The sequence below is a fragment of the Rutilus rutilus genome, assembly GCF_951802725.1.
Source record: "Rutilus rutilus genome assembly, chromosome: 1".
Taxonomy (NCBI): domain Eukaryota; kingdom Metazoa; phylum Chordata; class Actinopteri; order Cypriniformes; family Leuciscidae; genus Rutilus; species Rutilus rutilus.
In genome coordinates, this window is record NC_140209.1 from 38,108,171 (window position 1) to 38,134,491 (window position 26,321).

Sequence of the window (26,321 nt, forward strand, 5' to 3'; positions counted from 1 at the left end):
TTACCGTCAAGCTATCGTCCGATCTCCCTAATCAATGTAGACATTAAAATCATCACCAAAGCACTAGCCCATAGAATAGAATAAGTCACACCATCTACAATCTATCCAGATCAAACCGGTTTCATTAAAGGTAGACTCGCTTCCACTAACACACTCAGACTTTTTAACTTAAAGGAGTCATAACCTGCAATTTTCACTTTTCCACGAGAATCAATGTATGTTATGATCGACTAACGATTATACACTGGCCGGGAAGCCGATATTTAAAAGTGAAGCGTTTGTTTACCTCAGGGTAAATAAACCAGCACGCGTGCACGCGCACTCAAATACGAGATTTTGATTTCAGCTCCCTCTGGACATCATGAGGTAGTAGGATATACCATATATGGACACCGCAGCAGGAAGCCCGCACTTCCCCTCTCCCCCTCATATTCAGTTCAGTCGAGAAAGATGGAGAAACCGAGTGCACACCGGACTTGCTCTGTGGTTGATTGCCATAAAAAACATGTAAATGTGTTTTATCTCCCAAAATCGGACGAAACTATCAGGGACCAGTGGATGAAATTCATTTTTAATGACGCTGTCCCAACAACCCTTTCAACTGGCGTATCGTTATGTGTGTGCGCTAAACATTTTACACCTGAATCATTTACAAATTTGGGGCAATATCAGGCGAAGTTGGCCTCGAAGCTCCGTTTGGGAAAAGGTGCCATCATGATAGTAAACGTCTCATCTCAATAACCACTGTAAGCTGATAAAATAAGTAGACTACATCTCCGTTAATGTAATCGACATTAAATAAAAGGTAAACCTATGTGGGAGAAAATAGCAACAAACGTTTTAGCTCGTTACCGATGTTAATGTATGTCTCAGTCAAAATGATTATCTTTACCATTCAGAGACATCTTGATGTAGACGTCCATCCAACAACTCTACATCTTCCCTTTCCAGCTCTGGTTCAGAGTCCGGCTCAAACATGAAGGGTTGAATCCCGTAGGTCGCGGCCGAGTCGGGTTCATTCACCACTTGCGCCATGATGTCAGTTTGTAATGATGCTGAAGTTACCTGCGTGTCAACCCCCCTCCTTCCTTCAACCAATCAACGCGCCCCTCATTTGCATTATTAAAATGAGCGTCCACGACAGCCAAAACATCGCATTGATCTCGCGAGACAATAATGCCTTCAGAAATAAGGGTAAAAGTAGGTCTGTGTTTATTTTTTTTCCACTTTTCTTTTTTAGAAGGGCCTGAAAGACTATAATACAGCAGTAGGTATCCAATGTAATACTAGGTTATGACTCCTTTAATGTATTACTCATCAATTCAAAAAGACAAAACCATTATAGCTACTCTCGATGCAGAAAAGCCTTTGATAGAGTCAACTGGAAATTCCTGTTTTCCACATTGGAGAAGTTGGTTTTGGGGAGTCATTCATTAACTGGATCAAAATTCTGTATACTTCACCTTCAGCCACTGTCATCACAAATGGACTAACATCACATAGCTTCACACTGCACCGGGGGGACTACACAAGGATGCCCACTCTCCCCTTCACTATTCACCATTAAAGGAACTCAAACACCAAAAATACACCATACAATTAGTCTTTACGCTGATGATATACTACTGTATTTGCAAGACCCCTCATCATCATTACAAGAAACAATCAAACTCATTGATTCTCAAATATTTCTGAATACTCAATCAACTGGAGTATATCTGTTATCCTTTCATTACATTCCAACAGCTTGGATGTGACATCCCAGACACTACCTATCCCTCTATGCACCAGTTACATCACATATTTAGGTATTAACATTTCCCCCAGGCTGTCAGAGCTGTTTGGACTCAACTTTACTCCATTACTTAAAACAATAGATGATGATCTTCAACGCTGGATGAACTTACCACTATCCATTATGGGTAGAATATCAATAATTAAAATGACTATACTTACTAAATTAAACTATTTATTTACAATGATACCTTCAAAACCCACCCTCGCCTGGTTTAAATCGCTAGATTTAATCACTATCAAACTCTACAGGAAAAATTAGACCCCAATGATTTAATTGACTACCCTACAGAAACCAAAAACACTAGGACTGGATGCACCACATTTCCACCACGGGAATGGATTCACCTAGACCTTCCGCCCTCAATTTCAGAGTTAATTAATGTATCCTCTTCAAAAAACTAATATCCCAAATATACAGAATGATATTAAAATCAGATAACACATTAAGCCTACCAACTGCTATATGGGAATCAGACCTATCCATTACTCCCGATGCCGGTTTCTGAACACAAATCTGCAAAAATATCTACTTCATGACGAAAAATGGCAACCTGCAACTCATACAATATAATGACAAAAATTATTTAAAATGGGATTTACTTCTGAAACCCGCTCACATTGTACACAAAATACCCCAGACATCTATGTTCATGCCATTTGGTATTGCACCTCAATTAAAAGATTTTGGGAAACCGTTACTGACTCACTATCCAACCTTATGGGATGTCACATCCCAGTGTCTCCTTCCCTCTGTATATTAGGTGACATATCCATAATTAATTTAAACAATAGAAATGGTCAATTACTCTATTAAGTGGCTCTATCGCCAAGAAAACTATCCTCATGACCTGGAAATCAAGGAACACCATACATATTACATCTTGGAAAAACGTATTAATAGAGTAGCCTGGTAATACCAAACTCTGCTACTTCACTTTGCTTCGTAGACAGAATCTGGAAGGGCGTAATTGAAAAGCGTTTTCTTTCTCGTGGGGGGGCGCTTGTCTAAAGTTTAAAATCATTGGTTACCCGTAAACCAATCACATAACGTTTGGTTATGCGCATGCTCAGCCGCATCTAACTTCCACTGTAAACACATGTATGATGCGAAAACAAAACCATCGAGCGAAATACCGGAGTGAACATGGCTGTGAACGACTTTTGCTGATTATGTGAAGTAAATCTACGCATCCACGGTACAATCAGCGTCTACGTCACGGCTCTCAGCCCGCCCTCTGTTCGTTGATTGGCCGGCTGTTTTGAGGCCGGAAGGAAAACGGGGAAAACGGTCGCTATCTCAGACTGAGCACAGAAGCGAACTGAAATTGAGCGGAAGTACGAAGTCTGACGTAGTCAGGCTATTAATAGAGTACATCGCCATGGAAAACCTTTCCACCTCCATTCAAAACAATACACTAGAATTAATGGGATTGTTGGGATTGTGCATTTCTGCCGTCTGCCTATATTCTTTCGCCCTGGATTTATTGCCTCTGGCTGGTTCAGAAATACATGTCTTGCTTTTGTAATGGCACCCGGCACCCAATTTGTGCGTCTTAAAATAGTTGCTTACATTTACAAAATGAGCCTATGGCAGACATAAGCCATTCTAATAAAAATAAAGGTCCATGTATTATAAAATGTCCACGAAACTTAATGAAATGTTTAGTGAAATTAGAAAATATTTAAGAGATTGTTAATTTAGTTGTATAGCCTACATACATATGTTTATATCCAAAATATATTTCCATATATTTTGTTCTAATGTCACAAGTAATAATCTCAGATTCTTTTTGTAGTGTGATATTGGTTGTGATGTACTAAAATAAACACTGTCACGGTGTGGACCTTTCTTCTTCTCACCGTTGATTCCTGATGGCTAAGATGACAATTACTTGAGTCGCCCCCTGACGTTTCACAGAATAGTACAACGGTGAGCGCGTCGAATATAAACGCCTCGTCCGTTTGGGGAGGTGCGCGCACAGGCAGCGGAGACTCGAGCTGCGGAGCCAGTTGAAGTATAAACAAGGCTTTACACTCTCAGATAACAGCAGGGAGGGTGAAGACTGTAAAACCTCTGACAGAAACACCAGCTGCATATGTATCATCCAAAACAGCTTTAAACACTAATGGGGTTGCCATGACCAGACAAATGCAATTAACTAGAGGACTGAGATTACTAGCACACTGTCATTAGCCTGTATTTCAGTTTAACAGCCACCTAAACATAACAATTAGCACAATTAAACAAAACCAGTAATCATCCATAAGCACAATCAGCAACAAGGAAGCACCAAATAAACTTGTAGTAACCTGAAATGTGATGTGGCATCTTGTTCTGTGACTTTCATTGTTTAAAAAGAATCATCATTACTCAACCAGTTGGGTCATTCATACTATCCTGTACATTTTCATGTGCTTACGGTGTATATCTTTATATACTGCAGGGTCTTAAAGCGTTCCGCGAATGGCTATGTTCGCAAATCAAACAATTTTGTCAGTTTAGGGAAGTGAAGTGAAATATGAAAGGTGAATATGGATTATTGAATTTTTAATAATGAAAATGTGTTTGAAATGTTTTGAATTGAAATATTTACAGCTTAAATATTCAACCACGTTGATACATACAATGCATTAAAATGAAAGCATGGTTAATGCAATGCCTATTTTTTTCAAGTATTGCAATTCAACAGGCTTTTTTGTTTAAAAAACATTTGGCATTATTTTACGTCCATATGCGTACGCCTTCATGAATGGGACAAACTACATTTCGTTAATTTCCGTATGGCTTTCATACAGAACGCTTTATTGATGGACGATTCTGATGGACTTTTGATGGACGGAATGGTTGGCAACCCTAATTAAAGGTGCATTCAGTAGTTTTTTTAGCTGTTAGCATCACTTCTTTGTGTACTTTATGTACCAATACCACAATGACATTAGATGCAGCACTGCCATCTATTGATGCGGATCAGCATGATGTCTCTGAGTTTTATGTAAATGTCACAATTTCCTTACCTTTTTTTCCTCAATCTTTCTGTTTTCTGGCTTTAGAGCTTTTCTGGTCCTACAGCTATACATTCACCCATTGTCTCTGCTGGTAAAGCACAATAATAAGTGTATGTATACACTGAAAAAATTGGTGTACGATTTAAATCTTTAGAAATTTAGCAACAAGAAATTGCTAGTAAATTTCACAATTAATTACAAAGAAATGGCAAGTAGCACATTGAATTAAACATGACATTTTGAAATAGGAAGATGTTTTGTAAAATGTACTCCAATCAAGTTTTATTTACAACTTTGAAAAATATTTGTTTCACACTGTAGTCCATTAGTCACCAAACTACACTACGCTAGAGTATCTACAGTGGCAGCAGCCATTGAGCATGAGGAATTTTCTCTGACGTTTATATTAAGGGGGTTGACCTGCGTCATACATAATTAAAACAGTTTTTATAGTAAAGTATTATAAGTACAGTCTTCATCGCAAGTGAATGTACACCATTCAGATGACTCTTCACAAAACAACAGAATATTTCTTAATGTGTAAAACTTTTTAAATTAGCACTAAAATACTAAATGCACCTTTAAACCAACCATTATTAACGATGCAAATCATATACGGCTTGCTTTCCGCTCACTGTGGTGAAACTCTGACTCAGTGAAAATGATTGCAAACAAACGGTCGTCAAACTGCCCAGCAAGGTCACAGAGATATTACAGCTTCACAGCATCAGCACAACAAAGACAAATTAAAACAAAGTGGAGAGCACAAAACCCAATAGAATAACTAAAAATAAGTGGAGTAGATATAAGTGGAGTAGATGTCATAGTGAGTAGTCAATTTCTAAGTAAAAGGGCTTCAAAAAATTCTATGGTATGCACTATGCACAGACTCTCACCTCACCTCACACACGCACACTTGCACACACACACACACACACACACACACACACACACACACACACACACACACACACACACACACACACACACACACACACACACCATTTAATGGTCTCTTAAAATCCCAGTGTAATCAATAATTTTATCCTTTAAAACTCATCTTTGATCACCAAAATGACATATTTAAACGTAGACCCATAAATATGCAAATCGGTCTCCGCCTCCACTCAATCACACCAGCTCAGAATACCTGATACACTCAGTCAACTTTTCTGTATTAAACGCTGCACGTTGGCAAGTGGAAATACTGGTTTAATTCAGCCATATTTGCTTGAACCAGAAAGTGATTCAGAAGAAGTGGAAGAGTGAATTATACAGGGTCGTCTACAATACGATGTATCAGAATCGTGATGCGTTTTATGTATCACTCTCTACAACGTCGGACACACAACGGTAATTGATATGATTAGCATTTTGCTTGTCTATGTTATCAAACAGCTAATAATGTGTTGCTAATGTTACACAAACCATGTTGCCGTTCACCATCTCAGAGTTAGACAGCTGCCTTCTAAAAATCAGTATCCTTAGAAACGCTTTGAACAACTTAGATCGTCAGTGGCGAAAGGCATATAGTTAATCATAACATGTATATGATAACATACATCATATTCATAATATATTGCTAAATGTACCCAATGTACGCCCACACGTTGACAGTAATGGTTACAACATATTTGTGATGTCAGAAACACCAGCGATTTCAAACCGTGTTTTTGAGACTGTCTTTTTTTCACTGCAGTTTTAAGGAGAAAATACTCAGCAATGGTGTTGACTGATGGCACATGGTTTGTCTTAAAGCATATTAAAAACACCACATAGACATATAAACAACATTAAAAGTTTGATTTTCACCACCAGGGGTTTTTAAGATTGAGCACTCTGAAGAGGTTGACGAAATACAAACATTGCACGTGAAACAGAATACAAACGTGGAGCAATAAGGAGCCTGAACACATTGATATGGATAAAACGGTCACATTCATTAACCTGGGTGATCTTGTTTTGGTTTGGTGACTCAGTGGTTCTTTGCTGTTGTGTGTGATGCATCAGGATGCATTAGCATTTACACTACCAATAAGATGGGGTGGCATCTGTTTCTGACTACTTTCGAATGTGGTTTGAATACCGCTACTAGCACCAAGCTCTTGTGAAAGTATAACCCTATGGATGTTAATACCAGTTATAAATGAGATAAATATGATGAGGACAAATACATAGTGGTGGCAATGAGAGATGGAGGCGGGTCTGAGGTAAGGTCAAAGCTCACTTACTCTCTGCTCCTGGGTAGCCACGAAGGTCTGAAAGCCTGGAGCGACTCCAAAGCCCAGCTCATGTACGAAGGGCGGCTCCGCCTGACTGTGGATCTGCACCCTCACTCCTGCCTCAAAGGCTGTCTCTTCTAACATAGAGAAAGAGTGAGAAATTAAAAGATTAGTAGTGCTTCAACAGAGTACAATGGAGTTAAGCAAAAGTAGTGTTGAATGAACACATTTGCATCTTTAATGCTTTGAAAAGTTGCCTAGACCACCTAAACTGATTCAGCTGGTGACCAGCTTTATTTTTTTTTACAAAAAATGTCATATTAACAACAAGTTTGGCGCATACATATTTGTTTGTACCCTTGTTGTAATACAGATTATTCTAAAATGAACTATTGCATGCTCACCGTTAGTAATTTGCATAACACACACACACAAACATCTCCATATCAGGGTTTTACACACAATGTCACTTCTACAGGCATTAATTACTCTGTCTAAAGATGGGCTTCATCTGAGAGTACATGCAGCAAGAACTTTGAGTAATAACAAGTGGGTCATTCTCAAAATTATTTTAAACAAAATACACCATTTATTTAGGCCTAGACTATGCATGATAAGTGTTTTTTATTTATTTATTTATTTATTTAATGCAGAACCTGATGACACAAGCAAGACTCAATGTGGTTTTCTATTTTAATCCATTTTAAAATGTAATTTATTCCTGTGATGGCAAACCTGAATTTTGAGCATCATTATGCCAGTCTTCAGTGTCACATGATCCTTCAGAAATCATAATAATATGCTGATTTGCTGCCCAAGAAACATTTCTTATTATTATCAATGTTGAAAACCGTTGTGCTGCTTAATGTTTTTTTAGACACCATGATACATTGTTTTCATTATTGTTTGATTAATAGAAAGTTCAAAAGAACAGCATTTATTTGAAATAGAAATCTTTTGTAACATTGTTAATGTTTTTTTTACTGACACTAGTCTATTATTTTTGTGTACTGAATTGTGTGGTTAGAGTTGGTTCAAAATTGTATACTTAATTAATGCTGGGTACACACCAAAAGATAATCGGGTTGATTTTGGGCTGATTTCCCCCCTTCCGACAATCCTAGCTATATTATCTTGATGGTTCAACAGATTATCTTATCAGATTTTCCCTTGGTGTGAGGTGTGTTAAGAGTGTCCGAACCTGCTCGGAAGAACGCCCAATCGCGAATCGTAAATATTCAACATGTTTAATATTTACAATCAGAAATCCTAATGTGTGGGGGGAACCCCGAGGACAAACGTGCGCCTGTTCTGGAGATTATCACGTGAAACAAAACAATATCCAATCAGAAAGCGAGATGATGGAAGACACGGTCATTCTCACACACACACACTTGCAGGAAGCTGAGTGTTAAGGGTTCAGTGAGGTTCTATAGAGGGATTAAATAACTTTTTCTAAAGAGACAATACATCCAATAAAAAAAATATATTTTGTAATAATTAACAAAAAATATTGTTAAGACAATAAAGATTGAATATATTTCTGTATAAAAGGTTATATATAATGGTGCCTGGTGGGTACAATCTACAATGGTTTTTTTCACGTGAATTTTCTGTGAAAATCATTCCAAAAACAATCGCAATTTTTTCCTGCATATCATCCGCTATGCTTATTCTGAAGTCTCGCGAGATTTCGCGAGATTTCCTGTGTTCACAGTCGAGACTCTGGTTGAAAATCTGTTCGTGTGTGGTGTGCTGTCTTTGTCACATCATGGCACACCACACACTATAGGAGCAAAATGCTTAAATCTAGGATTTTTTGTCCTCATGTTTGTGGTCTATCACATTTTGAAAATCTTATAAGATGTGAAAAATCTTTTGGAGTGTACCCAGCATTAAGCCTGTTTCACACGGGACGATTTTAAAATTGTCGGCTGATTTTCCAAACCTGAGAGACCCCACACACGGCGATAAAATATCACGGGTCTAACAGTTTTGGTCATACAGTGTGTGGTGCGCAGCCACACGGCAAAATCAACACATCACACACGAACCGGTTTGACTCCCGAGCATTCCCAGGTCAGACGGGAAATCTTGCAAAATCCCTCGAGATCAAACGTGACTTCAGAGTTAATGCCGCCGGCTGTTTTGATTTTGTTTCCCGGTGCTTCCTCGCCGCCTCGTCACCTCGCTTTCTGATTGGCTACACGCCACAGTCCCCGGGGGACACCACACACGAGGAGAAATCGGGCCAAAAAAATCCAACATGTTGGATATCCCCGATTTGAGATCGGAGCGGTCCCGACGTCCTTCCGAGCAGACGAGAGCAGTCTTAACACACCACACACGGCAGGAATATCTGATCAGATTATTTTACGATAATCGGAGCATCCTTAAGATTGTCGGAAGGGGTGAATCGGGGCTAAAATCGGCCTAATTATCCAGCCGTTTGAACCAGGCTTTAGGGGGAAAATCAGTACAAACTTATTGATGAATCATATAGTAACAGCCTTGTGGGCAGTGCTTCAACATTAATTGCAGTAGTACTCTGGGTGATCTGGCTTGAGATCCTTCCTGGATCCCATTTACCTCTCTCCTCCCATTGCATCATCTCACACTATTTTATAAAAAATAAAATCAAAAATATTACCAAATTTTTTTTTTATTGATCCTGATTTTATGAAAATATGCTTACACAGACATGAATGCATGAGCAGTTAGTGAATGAGACCCGCTGTGAGACATGATCTACTTCTGCCATATTTCAGATATTCTCTCTTCTAAAATAAATGTTCTTTATTGGCATCTGTGGCTCCATAAATAACCTTTAACATTCATGGAACCTTTCCATTCCACAAAAGGTTCTTAATAACTGAAAAAAATAATTTCTTTAGATTATTAAAATGTTCTTCACACTGAGAAAAAAAGAAAAAAAAAGGTTATAAAATAACTAAAATGGTAAAACTAATGGTTTTAAAATAATTTTTCACTGAAAGCTTCTTTGTATTGCTGCAGAACCCCCCTTTTGGAACCTTTATTTTTCAGAGTGTAAATGTGAAAAAGGACTGGCTTTAGAACCATTAACCTCAATTCAACACTACAACACTATCTCATATAAAAAAGGAAAAAGTGTCAGGAAATCAGACCTATTCCATAGCTTCTTCTGTTTTTCTTTCTTTCAAATGCATTGCCACGACTCACAGGACACTCACACATTTAATATCTGTCATTTTGTTTGATTAGCCGTGCCTCGCTAGCCTGTAATATTGGTTGCGAGAGATGTGTTCATTTCCCCCCTGCCTGCCTCATCCGTTCTCAAAGGCCTGGTGAGGAGAGAGGCCTCATTCAGTCATCAGGACCCCCACAGGCTTGCAGGCATCTTAACACCCATCTATAACAGGAGAGCACAGCCACAAATACCCCCCCCACTCATAATCCAGAGGCCAAAGCACTGATGGAAACACACCATGACAGCAGCTGCAAACAGCCTCACACACACTGGGACCAGTCAATACTTTCAGCAGTGTGTGTGTGAGTGTGTGTGCGTGTTTGTGTTCCATATCAAACGTACCAAAGTGTAGCTTGGCAAATATGATGGGTATTAGTTTCCAGAAGACAGTTAAAAGCACAAAACATTTCAGGGAGACAAGTGGACAAAAGTTCACAGACCAGATTGTAAATTGATTATTGTAAATTATTCTGGAAAGAAAGAAAGAAAGAAAGAAAGAAAGAAAGAAAGAAAGAAAGAAAGAAAGAAAGAAAGAAAGAAAGAAAGAAAGAAAGAAAGAAAGAAAGAAAGAAAGAACTGTGACTTAGATGCTCACACATTGAGCTGTAGTGCTTTTGCGGGTGATGCGTTTGAATCCAGCTTGCAACATTTCCTGATTTTCTTCCTTCAAAATTTTCTCATTTCTCATTTTCTGTCCTCTATCAACAACTGTATTTATTAAAATGGCAAAAACAACAAACAATAGAAAAAAATTGCAAAATAAAAGTCAAGAATCAATAGCATTGGGAATCAAGAACTGGTTCATTTTAAATAATAATAATAATCAAAATAATTTCATGATGTTCCATTTGTAGAAGGGCAGCTTGGCTATATGCTAAAATACTCAGACAGTGTTTGCACTGCTTCAGTGGCGGTGCTGCTACTGCATCTACTGTGCCACGACATTATTATTTTTTAGCTCAGTTGTGTTCTCGTGTCCTTAATGCGATGAAAGAATGACCCTTCCAGCACATTAAGAAGAGTGCTATGAAATACAAAACCAATAAACTGACAACACTATTGTGTTGTCCTCACTGGTTGAATGGCACTGCACTGCAAGACAAATACAATGTAATCTAGACAGCTTGTAAGTAATTTCTTCAGCATTTATGGCTTTTGGAATACTTAGAATATATATATATATATATATATATTTTTTTTTTTTTTTTTTGGTAGCCGTGATTTATCATATAATGAATAGTCATTGTAATGAAAAGAGCTGAATTAATTCTTCAAAATGCCTCCTTTTTTGTGGCAAAAAAGAAAGAAAGAAAGAAAGCTTTGGTCATGTTAGTGAAATTTCACAGACAAAAAAAGATCCACAGTCTATTGTGTAGCGATGCATGAGGCACAGCTCAAAAAGAAGTCACTTACAAATCATGCAGCTTTCTGTTGGTCAGCATGGCGAATACAAGTGACTAACTTGCATCCATTGGGAAATCAGCATGGGGAAATCTTTTGCCCTCACACAAAATTCCTGTTCGTGTGGATTTCTTTTGAACTGACTGGATTTCGCTTGCTAAACAAGTTCAAGAGTGAATGATCACACCTTAAGGGTCAGGATCAACATGTATAATAATGAACACTGAAATCCTTTGATTTTGTTTAAAAGGGTGGTATAATGCCATTTTCAAAAGATGTAAAATAAGTCTCTGATGGCCCCAGAGTGTGTATGTGAAGTTTGAGCTCAAAATACCCCACAGATATTTGTATATAGCATGTTAAAGTTGTCACTTTTTGAGGGCTTTTTGACGCACCGTTTTGTGTCTGTTCCTTTAAATGCAAATGAGCTGCTGCTCCCGACACAGAGGGCGGAGCTTCAACAGCTTGCACTCACACAGACATGCATTGAAAATTTCAAAAACGTTTAGCCTTTTATGTTCAAACCGGATTCAGACAATGATGGAGAGACTCAAGAAGTGACAACATGTAGAATGCAACAGGACATTTCTGAATGGTTAGTTGATGAATTTATGTAGCTTATGTGTAGTTATCTTCTAGTCCTTGATTAGCATATTCTGTCATGATAATCTATAAAATCACATTCTCGGGGTTTATGTACATTTTAGGGTTTGTGATGTCACTAACCTAGGAGGAATGTTGTGTAGTCCCTACCAGCCGTATGTTGTAGTCCTTGAAAAGCAATTTCTTTAAAAGAAAATATCTCCCTTTGCTTTGAACTTTGAGTGTCGTAACTTTGCAGATGTTGTTTATGCTCAAACAGCAACATTACACACTAACTAAAGTTAGAAAAGCAAAATCATAATCAACCACCCCTTTAACTTGTTTTGAGTTTTGAAAACTGTGTCGGACCAACTACCTAAACACACTTGTAACCAATCAGCAGTAAGGGGCGTGTCTACTAATGATGGGGAGGAGAGAGCGCTCAGTGCACACAGCACAGACATTAGCCGAACGACTACAGAAAGAGAGATGTCAGATAAAAAACAAAAGAGGAAAATGTCTGCGGAGCTCAAAATTAAAAAGAAGGCTTACGATCAGGCAAGAGGTAACTTGTGTTAATATCGGAGAAGCTTAACAGCGCAAGACCTTCAGACTGACTGCAGAAGGTCTGGACTCTATCGCAGCTTTTCTTGGCCAAGGACCGTCCACATAACACCCCATTTCCCTCGGCCCACATACCACAAAGAATGATGGCCCTGTAGTGGCCCAGATCTGGATTAAAGACTAGGACCACAAATGGGATATAACTGGCCTGAGTCCCAGCCAATTAATCACCCGTAAATGGCCCTGCACTGAGCCTGAAAAGGTTTTAGTATTGGTACATATAATAAAATGATGTACAAAATAAAATAAAAACTACAGGGCAGTCATTCTTTACGGTATGTGGGCCGAGGGAAAAGGGGTTTTGAGGAACAGAGCTGGGTAAAATAAAATGTGGGAAAGTGCATTTATATGGCCTGGCCACAAGGGTGATTTGGGCCAGATAATCAATGGACTGATCTGGGCCACACTCCTTCCACCAACATTCGGTCCTCATGTGTTTTGCCCTGCACAATACTGTGCCATCATTGCCACACATGGCCCAGCTCTGGCTGACAGGATACATGCTATTGCCGACAGGAGGCCAGCAGTGCCAGACTGAGGCCACATTCGGGCCAAGACTGCTTGCTATGTGGGCTGCTGCTATTGCAGTAATCAATATATTTGCACATGACCCAACAATTGTTGGTTAAAAATGACTATTGACTACCGGTTGGGCTTCTCAGCTCAATTATTAAGAAAGCTGGTTTAATTCAAGTTTAGAAACGGAAAGAAATCAATCAAATATTTGCCTTGTGAAATGTAATATCTTTACAGATTGAGGCTGTTGATTCCAGACTTAGTGATCACCCGCCAAAACCTGCGGGCGTTTCCATAGCTACAAAGTGGAAAAACAACACATGCTGAGCAGAATGCATAAATATCCGGCTTTGATCAGGAACTGAGATGAGAGTGCAGGCATGAAGGACAGAAAGAGAGTATGAAGAGAGATTTAAGGGCCTCCCCCTAAACTCTGTTCTAAGACTAACTATATATTACATACTGTAGAACAAAGACATTTGCCTTTAAACACACACAAAAACACACACATGCACACACACACAGGGTTGAGCAAAGTTCAGAATTTTGAATGGGTTCCTTTTCAGTTCATGAGTTTGAATTGATTTGAGTCACACAGGATGTTAAATTTGGCATTTGAAGAGGAATGTACTGAATTTAAATTCAAAGAAATGTAGCAGTTATAAAGACAGTTAAGGATGTATAAGGATAAGGATAAGGATAGTTCATTAAAAATCAAACCAAACAGTGGACGAACCCCACTGACTTTCATAGTATAAAAAAACTGTTTGCTTACTGACTTTCTTCAAAATATCTTATTTTGTCTTCAGCAGAAGAAAGAAACTCATACAGGTTTGGAACAACTTGGGTGAGTAGATGATCGAGCATTAATTACTATTAACCCTGCTGAAAAATCCAGCATTAACCAGCATGGATTTTATGCTGGTCCAGGCTGGTTTATGCCAGTAAGTGCTGGTCTATGCTGGTAGTTCTGGTTTTATGCTGTGCTTGTCTAGCTGGTGGTCCAGCATATTTATGCTGTTCTCAAGCAACACTGAGCTGGTGAAGCTGGTCTTGCAGGGTTGAGTGTGAGCAGGCCAGCTGTCTATACAAGCAGTGTTTTGGGAACAGGCATTGCTTTTGCTTGCATACTTACATGTTAATGATGTAAAGGAAAAACAACATAAGGTTAAAACATGTGATTTATTGAATTATATTATTATAACTTTGTATTTTCTTTTGGTCCCTCTGATGAAAGTTAAACTAAAATTTTTAATTGTTTTAGGATTACGGTTTTAATCGATGTCACCCGTAAAACGTTTCAAAGCATCAACAGAATTGTCTTCTGTTTCAAAAGTTCTGTACACAAATCCGTTAAAATCAAGTAAAAAGAGCTTGAGCACATTGCAAAACAAAAACATTTAGATATATGAAAACCAAGAAAAATGCCTTATATAAAAGCATAATCATAAGCAGTTTGTTCAGTTATGAGAAGAGCTCTTTCAATGGGACAGTTGAATGGCTTCAGTGTATATGTATATGTACCATATTAAATAAATAAAGGCAAACTGGTTTGTAATAAGTGAATGGTGAGTTATAATCATCCTCTGGTGAGATATTTACTGTAGTTTTTTATATTTATATGAAATATATAAATGTCATACCAAATTTCTACAGGTGACATTTTAAGCATTGACTATTATTATTAATATTATTATTATATTAAAACCTACAATTACAGCAGATATAGGAATTTCTTCGAATTTCATTTTAACTTCTTTAATTAAACTCACATTGAATTATAATGACAAATCCTGTGCACTACAGATTGAATTTGCATTTACAAATCACTTCTTAACGGTGCACAAACCTGACACACACACACACACACACAAACAAACAAAGCCAAACCCTGGCTAAAAAAGAAAAAGAAAGGAGAAAGCATTCACATAAAAGAAAGAAACTGCATGGAGACAAACATGAAAAGGTCTTTTGATAAAGCTGGAACATGTCAAGGCACTGTGCTTTCCGAATCAAAAGCATCATCTCAGAAAAACAGCATCCAAAGATGTGCAGTAATTAAACCATTTTATACAATGGTCTGTCTGAAAACCATATACGGAAATTTACAAATGCAAGGTCTCTCTCTTTCTCCCAATTCATTGAAAATGTAATCTTACAGCGTTTCTTTTTTTACTTCAGAATTCTAGATCTAACAACCAATAGATAAAATAACTAACACAAGTTCAGTCATAACAATGTGATACGCTGCTGCTGATGCTGAACAAATGCAATCGTTTGTTCAGCTTAGTCAAAAATAACAAACAAGGGAAAGGCTGCTGCAAGAAATAACCCCTGTTGCAGATCTCTACATGTGGTGCTGGGGAGGAGGGGGAGGGATGACAGAAGCTTTCACACCACGCAGCGTGCCGATCGCAGGCAAGGGTATGATATATATGGTTACGTGGATTTGGAAGTACTTCTGATTGACGACGGCGACGTCAGTGTCGGTTAGAGTATGTATTTAACCAAATTACAGTTACTTGAATTTTTATCCATTCAGTCAAAGTTTATGCTGGAAACATCAATGACAGATTTAACTTGTCCAAATTGGCACCATGCTCTATTAGCGAGATAATGCATTAAATGCTTTACGTCAGGTAGTTCTTTGCCTCCACATCGTGCATTAAAATCTTTTAATTAAAACCTAGTCGTGGACTATCCTTTACATATAGTAAGAAAGATGATGTCAACATGTTCATCTTCCAGGATTGATGAAGTAATTCAGAAATTCTTATAGGAAATGTTATTCAATATGAAGGCACTGATTAAGAAAAAAGACACAAACATGAGGAGGGAGGAGAAGTGAAATGAGTGAAGGGAATGCAAAATGTACTGAAACAAAAAAGCAAAGTAGCAATCTTTTGTCTGGATTTATGGTACTGCTGAGCTTCACCACTGCATCCAGAAAACAATAAACACATAAATATTCCAGTTCGAGCACACCGAATCTTGCTCTACATAATATACTATTTATCTCCTCATTTCTTCTTTCAAAGTGAATAAGTTCTTCATCACTCTGCATTCATCAGAGTTCTAAAACCAGCAGACAGAATGATGGATTGGCTGCACATTTATTCAGTGAGGTTCAGGGATCTCTCTGCATGTCTTAAATTTGAAAAAGATGATAGCAAGTTTATCACTGGCTCTTTCTCTGCTCCAGACGTGTCATCTTTCTTGTGCATCATGCCAACATTTTTCAGTGCAACGTAGCACATTTATAATATTACATATGCAAGCGCACACTTCCTCTTCACCATTTCCAATTTCTCCATCTCTTTCCCCATGGCCCTCCAAAATCTTTGGAGTGTTAAAGGTGGAATGGATGTAGATGACTTTCTGATCATGAAAATGCAGAAAGTAAACAATACAGCAGGTGATCTTCTGCCTTTCCTTCCATCCCTCCCTTCCAACGGGAACAGGAGGAATCCCAGCTACTGTACAGAATTCCTCAAATATCCTCTTATGCAGTGGCTCTCCTTTGAAACTAGATTTTTTTTTTACTTTTCATTAAATAAAGAACTTTTTAATGTCAGTAAGCCTACTGTTGTTATTTTCTGTACAAAGAACATTTTGATGATAGACAATGACTTTTATTCAAATGTCCTAAAGTAAATAAATAAATAAATAAATAACAAATGACATTTTTATCAATTTTTCTTATTGATATTTAGCGGCAGTTTATCAGGAAGTTACGATTTTGTTCTCTTCGGCTCACTAGATAGAAACGGTGCTTTATTCGCAAATGTTTTATGACATTAAGTTAAATTCGTAACTTTGGAGGGTAACATAGCTAATGACACATGAGAATAAGAGCAGTGCAGTGCAGTGAAGTGAAGTGAGCACAATGGAAACCATATAAGGAGAAAAGAGGAGGAGAAAAAAAACTGTGCACAAACTTCATTGGTTCCTGCATACATCATCACTGACTACGTTTACAAGCTGTTAAAATTAGGGTTATGGTCGGGTTAAGGTCACTATTTGGGTTTCTGAAACATTCGGAATAACCCGTTTACATGCGTGAGCAGAGAGAGTTACTCTTGTATACATGGAATTTGTAATCAATTGGCAATATCCCGATGTAAACGGCGACGCACAGTTAGCGTCTGGACGTACGGACAACCTTAAGACGTAATATGCGTCATTTCCGATTCTTCTTCCTGTATCCAAAGGCAACAACAACAGCAGCAACACGCGGATAATGAATAGTTCGGGGCAGATAGCGATCGCCTTTGTTTGCGCTTTCCTCCTTGCTCCAAAAGTGTGGTGCTGTGCTGCGTCTCGCCATGTTTACCTCTACTTCTTGTTTACTTCCGGTATACTGCACGCGGGTTTCTGTATGCGCCGTCTCTACTCAAAAGACCAAGATTCCTTGCGAATAGAACATGCGCAGAACACAAATCAATGTTCCTTTTGATGGGGATATGCCGATACGCGTTTACATGACCAAATATTCGGGTTAGAAAAGGGGTACCCCAGGTATAATATCCGGGTTTTTAAAAAGCGGGATATGAGCATATCCGGGTTTTTGCCGGTGTTTACATGGCCGTGCGCGACCGGGTTATTGCTAATATTCCGGTTTTGAACGGGTTATTGGCTGCATGTAAACGTTTACATGCAGCCAATAACCCGTTCAAAACCGCAAACCGCAAACAAAGGCGATCGCTATCTGCCCTGAACTATTCATTATCCGCGTGTTGCTGCTGTTGTTGTTGTCTTTGGATACAGGAAGAAGAATCGGAAATGACGCATATTACGTCTTAAGGTTGTCCGTACGTCCAGACGCTAACCGTGCGTCGCCGTTTACATCGGGATATTGCCAATTGATTACAAATTCCATGTATACAGGAGTAACTCTCTCTACTCACGCATGTAAACGGGTTATTCCGAATGTTTCAGAAACCCAAATAGTGACCTTTACCCGACCATAACCCGAATATTGACAGCTTGTAAACGTAGTCAATGTGGCAAATTGAAATGAGAGGAAGAGAACGAGATTTCAACATTCACTCATACAAAATCTCCCCAAGGGACTCTGCCCTAATAGCTTATCTGACAACAGGTGGACTTGAGGCCATAAAATAAGCCATAGATCAGATCTACAGAATAAAGGAATTTTAGAAGATATATCTGGTTATTGTCCATATCCTTCACAGGATAAAGCTGTGGTACAATTCGTGCAATTACTTTAAAGGGCACTCTTCCAGAAACAGCTGATGAAATGTATATTATTCCTTTTGTTCATTGTTGGAAAAAGTATGTTGATATTTCTCGGAACAAATTTGAATTCAGCCTCAGCAAAACTTGTAACCTTTCAAATGCTAATTAATCTTTTGCTGGGAATTCTCAATGCTGCTCTCTAAATCCTGAATGCTTTCATCTTCTTTGAAATATTGTACACACTTTCCTTGGGTGTCACAATGCTAATCAAAAAAGTTTGTGTGTACTACTGTTCAGAGAAGTGTAGCCGCATCAGATCAGTTCAACAGGTTGCAAGAACACCTATTTGATAATGAATCCCACTGGATTTGTCTGCACCATTACAGCATCACAGCTGTTCTTCAAGGTGTGTGTCTCTTGCAAATATTCACCGTATCCCTGGGGATGGAATCACACTGAAAGCGCTGACAAAACCTTGCCCTAATCAGACACCTGTAAGATAATCAGAGTTTCTCCTGGAAATGAGGAGAGATGTTTAACAAGGGAGAGCTCTGGGAAAGCTCAAGTGTACATGGTGTGATCAGGGCTGACTGTGTTTGTGTGTGTATGTGTGTGTACCTGTTTCTCCCCACACAGGCAGGTATTCATCTTGCTGGATGTCCAACATGATTTCCAGGCCGTTGCCTGTGCCACCTTTCATTGTAGTCCTTAAAGTCTTCCCCTCTTCGGCAGCGTTAAACATGTAACATTTCCCATAACGTGTAAACACCTAGAAAGAGGGAGAGTGAGAAAGAAAGTTGACTTCATTGATGTTGTTTTTTTTTATTTATTTATTTTTTATGTTGATTGTCATAGACAATAACCGATATAGACAATAAGTCATTTTGCATGTGTATAAATACTATGAAATGCATTAACGAAAGTTCGATAGGCAAATTGGCTGGAGAGTTTAAGCATTAATGTGAAGCTTGTATATTTTTTAAACCTACATGAATAATTTAGTATCAAAAATATGCATTTATTGAGCTGTAAAGTTGTCTGAATCATCCTCCTGAGATGGGAATACTCTCTAGGTGGATGGCTATTCGATATTGATGTCATTCCTGTGGGTGGAGTTTGTAGAAAGCATGCAGCTCCATATAAACAGTGGTTTACATTTCACATACAATATTTACATCGTGTCCCTCATGTGCCCTCCTGGTATTCCTCATGCAGATACCAAACAAAACTAAGTGGATATACTTTTTTAACTGGTCATGACAAGAGTTGTCAAGTTAAAAATATATAACCTGTAACTATAATTAATATATAGGCTAGTTGTCACAAGGGTCAGTAATTATCAAGGTTTGAGTCTGTTCAATTGATATTTTTTAAGCGCTTTGTTTACTTTTGAAAAGGTTTGACGTTTGCATTTTGAAACATGTATTTTCAGTGCTGCAAATTATAGGCTTCAATATTCATAGGCCGTATAGGCTGCCATTAGTATTGTATGTAGCATAATGTGTTTCCCTGTGGTAATTGGCAGTCAGTATCCCACAGATGCAGTGCAAAGAAATTAGTTTGAAATAACCCAAAATATTCCTTTAGAATTCTACCAAAAATGTTAATTATGTCATACTGTATGTCATGCACTCACCCTTATGTTTTTTCCAAACCTGTATGGCTTGCTTTCTTCTGTGAAATGCAAAAGAAGATATTTTGAAGATTGTGCTGGCTACTTTTTTTTTTCATGTAGTAAAAATGAATGGGGAGCTGTCATGCTTTCAAAATGCAAAAGCACCATAAAAGTATTATAAAAGCGGTCCAGGCAATTATATTCTTCTGAGGTCATGCGATGCTTTGTAGGAGGAATAGGCTGACATTTAGGTAATTATTGATTAATAATCTTCCCCTCCAGTCAATAACTGAGACCGACTACTAACAAATAATGCATCATTTATACTGACTTTGATTTACTGGAAATATCAGGTTCAAAATAAAAAATAAAAATCACAAACTTGACATACGTCTCTCATGGCCTTGCATTGATGTGTAAAAGGAGAGATAGGGTGGATATAGATATGAAGAAAATCAGGGGGGGAAATCTGCCATTGAAAGTATTTTACTCACACAAAGCTATCATATGGCTTCAGAAGATTTGGAATATTGTGCACAAGTCATGTGGACTACTTTTATACTGCTTTAATGCTGCCTTTTAGTCCTCTTCGAAGCTTGAAAGCTTTAGTCCCCATGCATTATAACAGCACAGAAAAGAGCGACCAGTACATTATCCTTTTGTGTTCCACAGAAGAAAGAAAATCTACAGGTTTGGAAGGACATTGTGAATTTGTGGTAGATGAACCACCCCTTTTGCATCATTCAGCTATAAGCTATTTGTGAAATGGGGTTTCAGACTTGCATTTCTTGCCTCGCTTGTTTGAGGAACAGGATTAGAACTGTGCAGCATCTTTATCTTAAGATATGCCTTTTGGCTCACACTTAGATTATTAGAGAACATACTACGAGTCTGCGAGAACAAGATAACATCTGATTCATTATCCAGGATGCAAAGTGAATCTCTCCGTCACCCTTCAGAGCCCTTCCACATTATAGCCCTCGAGGAAAGAGCGATAGAACAACCTCAATGTTCCCCATTCAGCTGACATGGAAGAGAAAGGACGGAGGGTTGGGTGCATTTATATTCATTTGCCAATGAAGCTTTTTTTACACAGCGGACTGAGCAGAGACAAATATAGCCATTTCAGAGTAATGAGGTGAAAAGAGACCATGCACCACCTTTAGAAAACCAAACACCTATATCCCTTTCTTTCTGCTTTTAGCTAAAATTTGAAACAAAGACTTGCGTGGAGAACGCTGCCCACCTGATCTAAGATCTGCAAAAGAGCTGCTTCTGTCTAGTGTAGGAGCTTGATGGATGGATGAATGATTGAGAAGGTTTCTTCTTACAGCATGTCTGTACACACACGGAGACATTCAAGATAAATCACCATAGCCTGCAGCTGCCAGACCACAGCCCACAAAATCGACATGAATATTCAGTCTCATCCTTTATGCCTGAGCTAGCGCTAGCCGAGATCACCCTTCTAAGATAAAGAGAGAGAGAGTTCGGACTGAGGGAAAGGAATGTTCAAGATGCTGTAGGCCACATAGTCCTCATTTGCTGCAATGACTGACAGCTTCAGTTCTTTTTCTTGCTCTCTGTTTGAAATTCAATTTAATTTTAACTGACAAGACAAACAGTAGCAAGGATTTCCGCTTAAGATGGCTTGCGGCTTATTAAATAGGGATATAGCACCAGCAACTTAAAAGCTGTCTTTCCTCATAAAAACCAAAGACGTCTCGTTGGAACCAGACCATCCCTTTAGGATTTAAATCAAACAGCTTTGACAATGAGCTAATAATGAAACAATTTAATCCAAATAACTAAAACCACCTTAACACAAGGTGTCTAGTAATCGCAGTCTTACAAAATTAGCTTTTAGCAGGAGTTAGCAGAAGCTATCAAGAACTTAGCATCACAAAATGACATCTACAAAAAATTCTCACAGAATACTCAGATATACAAAGCACACAATAAACATCATCCTTTAAAAAAGCCAATAAGCCAGCTGTTGTTTGGAATAAAGGTGTACTGTCATTACCACTTAGCGACTAGCGTGTTAACATTCAGCATCATTGTAAACATGCCAATAGTAATTTGCTATTATTGACCAAGGATGCTTCTTTGAACTAACAGCAAACAGCAAAACATTTGTGAAGGCTTAAGAGATAAGCACGCAAATTAAATACTTTCTTAATAGCATTTAAAACTTGTCATTAAACTAATTTAGACCAGTAATGAAACTCAAAAAGGTTCCATTTTCACTTTCCAAAGAAAATAAATCTTCCATCTTCCTGACGTTTGGTGCTTTCACGTCAAGATTAGACAACCTCTGTTACCTCGAGGTCAGCAGGTTACTGTTAAAACACAGGATATGTTATAAAACACAGGTATTCACTTTCAATTAACTTGCAAGCTCTAACCACGCCACATTTGTGACATCTTCAGAAGCGCATATTTGAGATGTGAATGTTTATGCATAAGCGCCTGTGTGAGGTAAATCAAGCTCATTAGCTGGATTGTGCGCTTCTGTGAATACATAAAAAAATTATTCTCATTAAACATTCAAAGAAAGGAAGCGGTTTGAGTGTTCTAGAACAAAATGGCGTGACCTGGTTTGAGTGATGCCCATTGCATTTAATGACACAGACTGAGGCGCTATTAGTGCAGGCGCTTGTGTGATATGGCTGTAGGCAAGAGAAGCTTGACTGTGGCAGGGCTCTTTTGTGCCATCTCTGACAGGTGAATGTGTGCCGGGTTGACTGTAAGAATATGAGGAATACATCATGATAATCATATTTAGGGAAAGCAGTAGGAGATAAAGCACAACTTGATGTTCACAAAAGGTTATGCTAATTTACATCTAGCAGCTCTCTCTCTCTCTCTCTCGCTCGTTCACGGTTTGGATTAAGAATATAGATGTATGAATAAATCAGGTTAATCTGAATATTTATACTGTAGGGTCCATGATTAGATGCTGTTTGGAGTGGTTTGGACCGTCTTTTCGACTGCTAACTATCGTGTTAACAGAGCACGTTGAACGCTCCCCATGGAGCTGATCACCTTGTATTCTTGCCCTCAGTTTTTGTATTTACTGACTGATCATGTAGTATGCAGATCGTCTCTCTGACTGACAGGATATTTATTACTGAAATTGCGAAAATAAAGACTTTGCCCCAGAGGTCTTAATCCCACAGAGTGAAATGTGGTCTTTTCTGCAAATGTTAACATTAAGTCAGCCTCAAAATTGGAGAAGTTTCAACTTGTGTGCCAGAAGCATTATGTTTTTGCCTTTTTTCATCTGGAGACCTGGAAGTGCACTATGATGTCTTATCAGTCACCGGCCTGGTGGGTTTTTTGCACCCTTGTTGCTTGCCACATGGATTATCTTCTTCACACATGCCATCGTTTTCTCATTTCATTCGCTGTCTCCAGGCCCTCCTCCACTCTTTTATTCCACTCCATAGTGTGTTTATCTCTAAAGTGGCTTTTGCACCATGAAGTTTCTGTTATGTTTCCATAAGATAAAATCTCAGTTTAAGTTATTGCTGTGGAAATTCTAGGACAAGAGCGAGTTCGAAATAAAGAACAATGTAAAAATGATTCTTAGATCAAACAGATTAAATTAAATAATAAAACGATATTATTGCAGTTTTTAATGCAGCTTGTTTTATTGTTGTTTTTACCTTTCCAAACAAAACACAATAATTTCAAGTGCAGCATGTCTATTATAATATACAGTGAGGAAAATAAGTATTTGAACACCCTGCTATTTTGCAAGTTCTCCCACTTGGAAATCATGGAGGGGTCTGAAATTGTCATCGTAGGTGCATGTCCACTGTGAGAGACATAATCAAAAAAAAAAAAAAAAATCCAGAAATCACAATATATGATTTTTTAACTATTTATTTGTATGATACAGCTGCAAATAAGTATTTGAACACCTGTCCATCAGCTAGAATTCTGACCCTCAAAGACCTGTTAGTCTGCCTTTAAAATGTCCACCTCCACTCCATTTATTATCCTAAATTAGATGCACCTGTTTGAGGTCGTTAGCTGCGTAAAGACACCTGTCCACTCCATACAATCAGTAAGAATCCAACTACTAACATGGCCAAGACCAAAGAGCTGTCCAAAGACACTAGAGACAAAATTGTACACCTCCACAAGGCTGGAAAGGGCTACGGGGAAATTGCCAAGCAGCTTGGTGAAAAAAGGTCCACTGTTGGAGCAATCATTAGAAAATGGAAGAAGCTAAACATGACTGTCAATCTCCCTCGGACTGGGGCTCCATGCAAGATCTCACCTCGTGGGGTCTCAATGATCCTAAGAAAGGTGAGAAATCAGCCCAGAACTACACGGGAGGAGCTGGTCAATGACCTGAAAAGAGCTGGGACCACCGTTTCCAAGATTACTGCTGGTAATACACTAAGACGTCATGGTTTGAAATCATGCATGGCACGGAAGGTTCCCCTGCTTAAACCAGCACATGTCAAGGCCCGTCTTAAGTTTGCCAATGACCATTTGGATGATCCAGAGGAGTCATGGGAGAAAGTCATGTGGTCAGATGAGACCAAAATAGAACTTATTGGTCATAATTCCACTAAACGTGTTTGGAGGAAGAAGAATGATGAGTACCATCCCAAGAACACCATCCCTACTGTGAAGCATGGGGGTGGTAGCATCATGCTTTGGGGGTGTTTTTCTGCACATGGGACAGGGCGACTGCACTGTATTAAGGAGAGGATGATCGGGGCCATGTATTGTGAGATTTTGGGGAACAACCTCCTTCCCTCAGTTAGAGCATTGAAGATGGGTCGAGGCTGGGTCTTCCAACATGACAATGACCCGAAGCACACAGCCAGGATAACCAAGGAGTGGCTCTGTAAGAAGCATATCAAGGTTCTGGCGTGGCCTAGCCAGTCTCCAGACCTAAACCCAATAGAGAATCTTTGGAGGGAGCTCAAACTCCGTGTTTCTCAGCGACAGCCCAGAAACCTGACTGATCTAGAGAAGATCTTTGTGGAGGAGTGGGCCAAAATCCCTCCTGCAGTGTGTGCAAACCTGGTGAAAAACTACAGGAAACGTTTGACCTCTGTAATTGCAAACAAAGGCTACTGTACCAAATATTAACATTGATTTTCTCAGATGGTCAAATACTTATTTGCAGCTGTATCATACAAATAAATAGTTAAAAAATCATACATTGTGATTTCTGGATTTTTTTTTTTTTTGATTATGTCTCTCACAGTGGACATGCACCTACGATGACAATTTCAGACCCCTCCATGATTTCTAAGTGGGAGAACTTGCAAAATAGCAGGGTGTTCAAATACTTATTTTCCTCACTGTACTTCATATCGTTTAACAAGAACATTAGGAGTAATGCATTTTCACATCTTGATTTACTGTTAAGGCATTTAATGAAAGCAATTAAAAAAAAAAACTAAAAAACACTGCAAACAACTTGCACAGAAATCTTATTATAAATCTTAATTACATAAATTGAATTAAAGTTAATCTTAATATAAGTAGATAATTGTTACAATGATGGAAGGGTTTAAGTCATGGCAACCTGATATTTTAAGTCTTTCAAGGCATTTTCTTAAAATAATTCAGCAAACGAATTCAACTCAACAACAAAAAAAGTTGGTCAAACTTTTGTCATTATTTTCAAGTTGGTGTTTTTTTGTTTTTTTTTACAGTGAGCAGAGGAGAGCAGAAAAGTCCTTGGCTGTTAAGTCGATCTTTGAGTGGAAGAGAAGTGAGTCCAGACGCATTATATCCTTGCTCTGGACAGCGAGTGCCAGTGCCTTGCGGCTAATGGCATAATGCCAGGATATTTTTGACAGTCAGCCACCCAAACCTGCTCGGCCTCATGATTTCACACGGTCAATCACACCATCACAAAATCAATGACACGCTGACATTTTTATGGCATCACCGTTCACACACAAACTCAACTCAGGAACCCAAAGATTACAAGTAGGCCTCCATTAAACACCCCAACGTTACTTAACCACTGCACCTTCAGTAAATGGAAAATTTCTGTTCCACAGAAGAAAGACAGTCACACAAGGTTTGGAACAACATGAGGGTGAGTAAATGATGACAGGAATTTAATTTTTGTATGAAATATCACTTT

At 38.5% G+C, this 26,321-nt stretch overlaps 1 protein-coding gene across 4 annotated transcripts in view; it reads right to left on the bottom strand.

Annotated features, from left to right (window-relative positions):
• asic2 (acid-sensing (proton-gated) ion channel 2) overlaps window positions 1-26,321 on the bottom strand; it is a 437,935-nt gene that overhangs the window by 35,216 nt on the left and 376,398 nt on the right. For all 4 annotated transcript variants that reach the window (XM_084425638.1, XM_084425639.1, XM_084425640.1 and 1 more), the window contains 2 exons: window positions 19,195-19,345; window positions 7,035-7,162 (listed from right to left, as the gene is read on the bottom strand). In XM_084425638.1, the coding sequence (XP_084281764.1) occupies window positions 7,035-7,162; window positions 19,195-19,345 (279 nt within the window). The remainder of the gene's footprint in view (window positions 1-7,034; window positions 7,163-19,194; window positions 19,346-26,321) is intronic.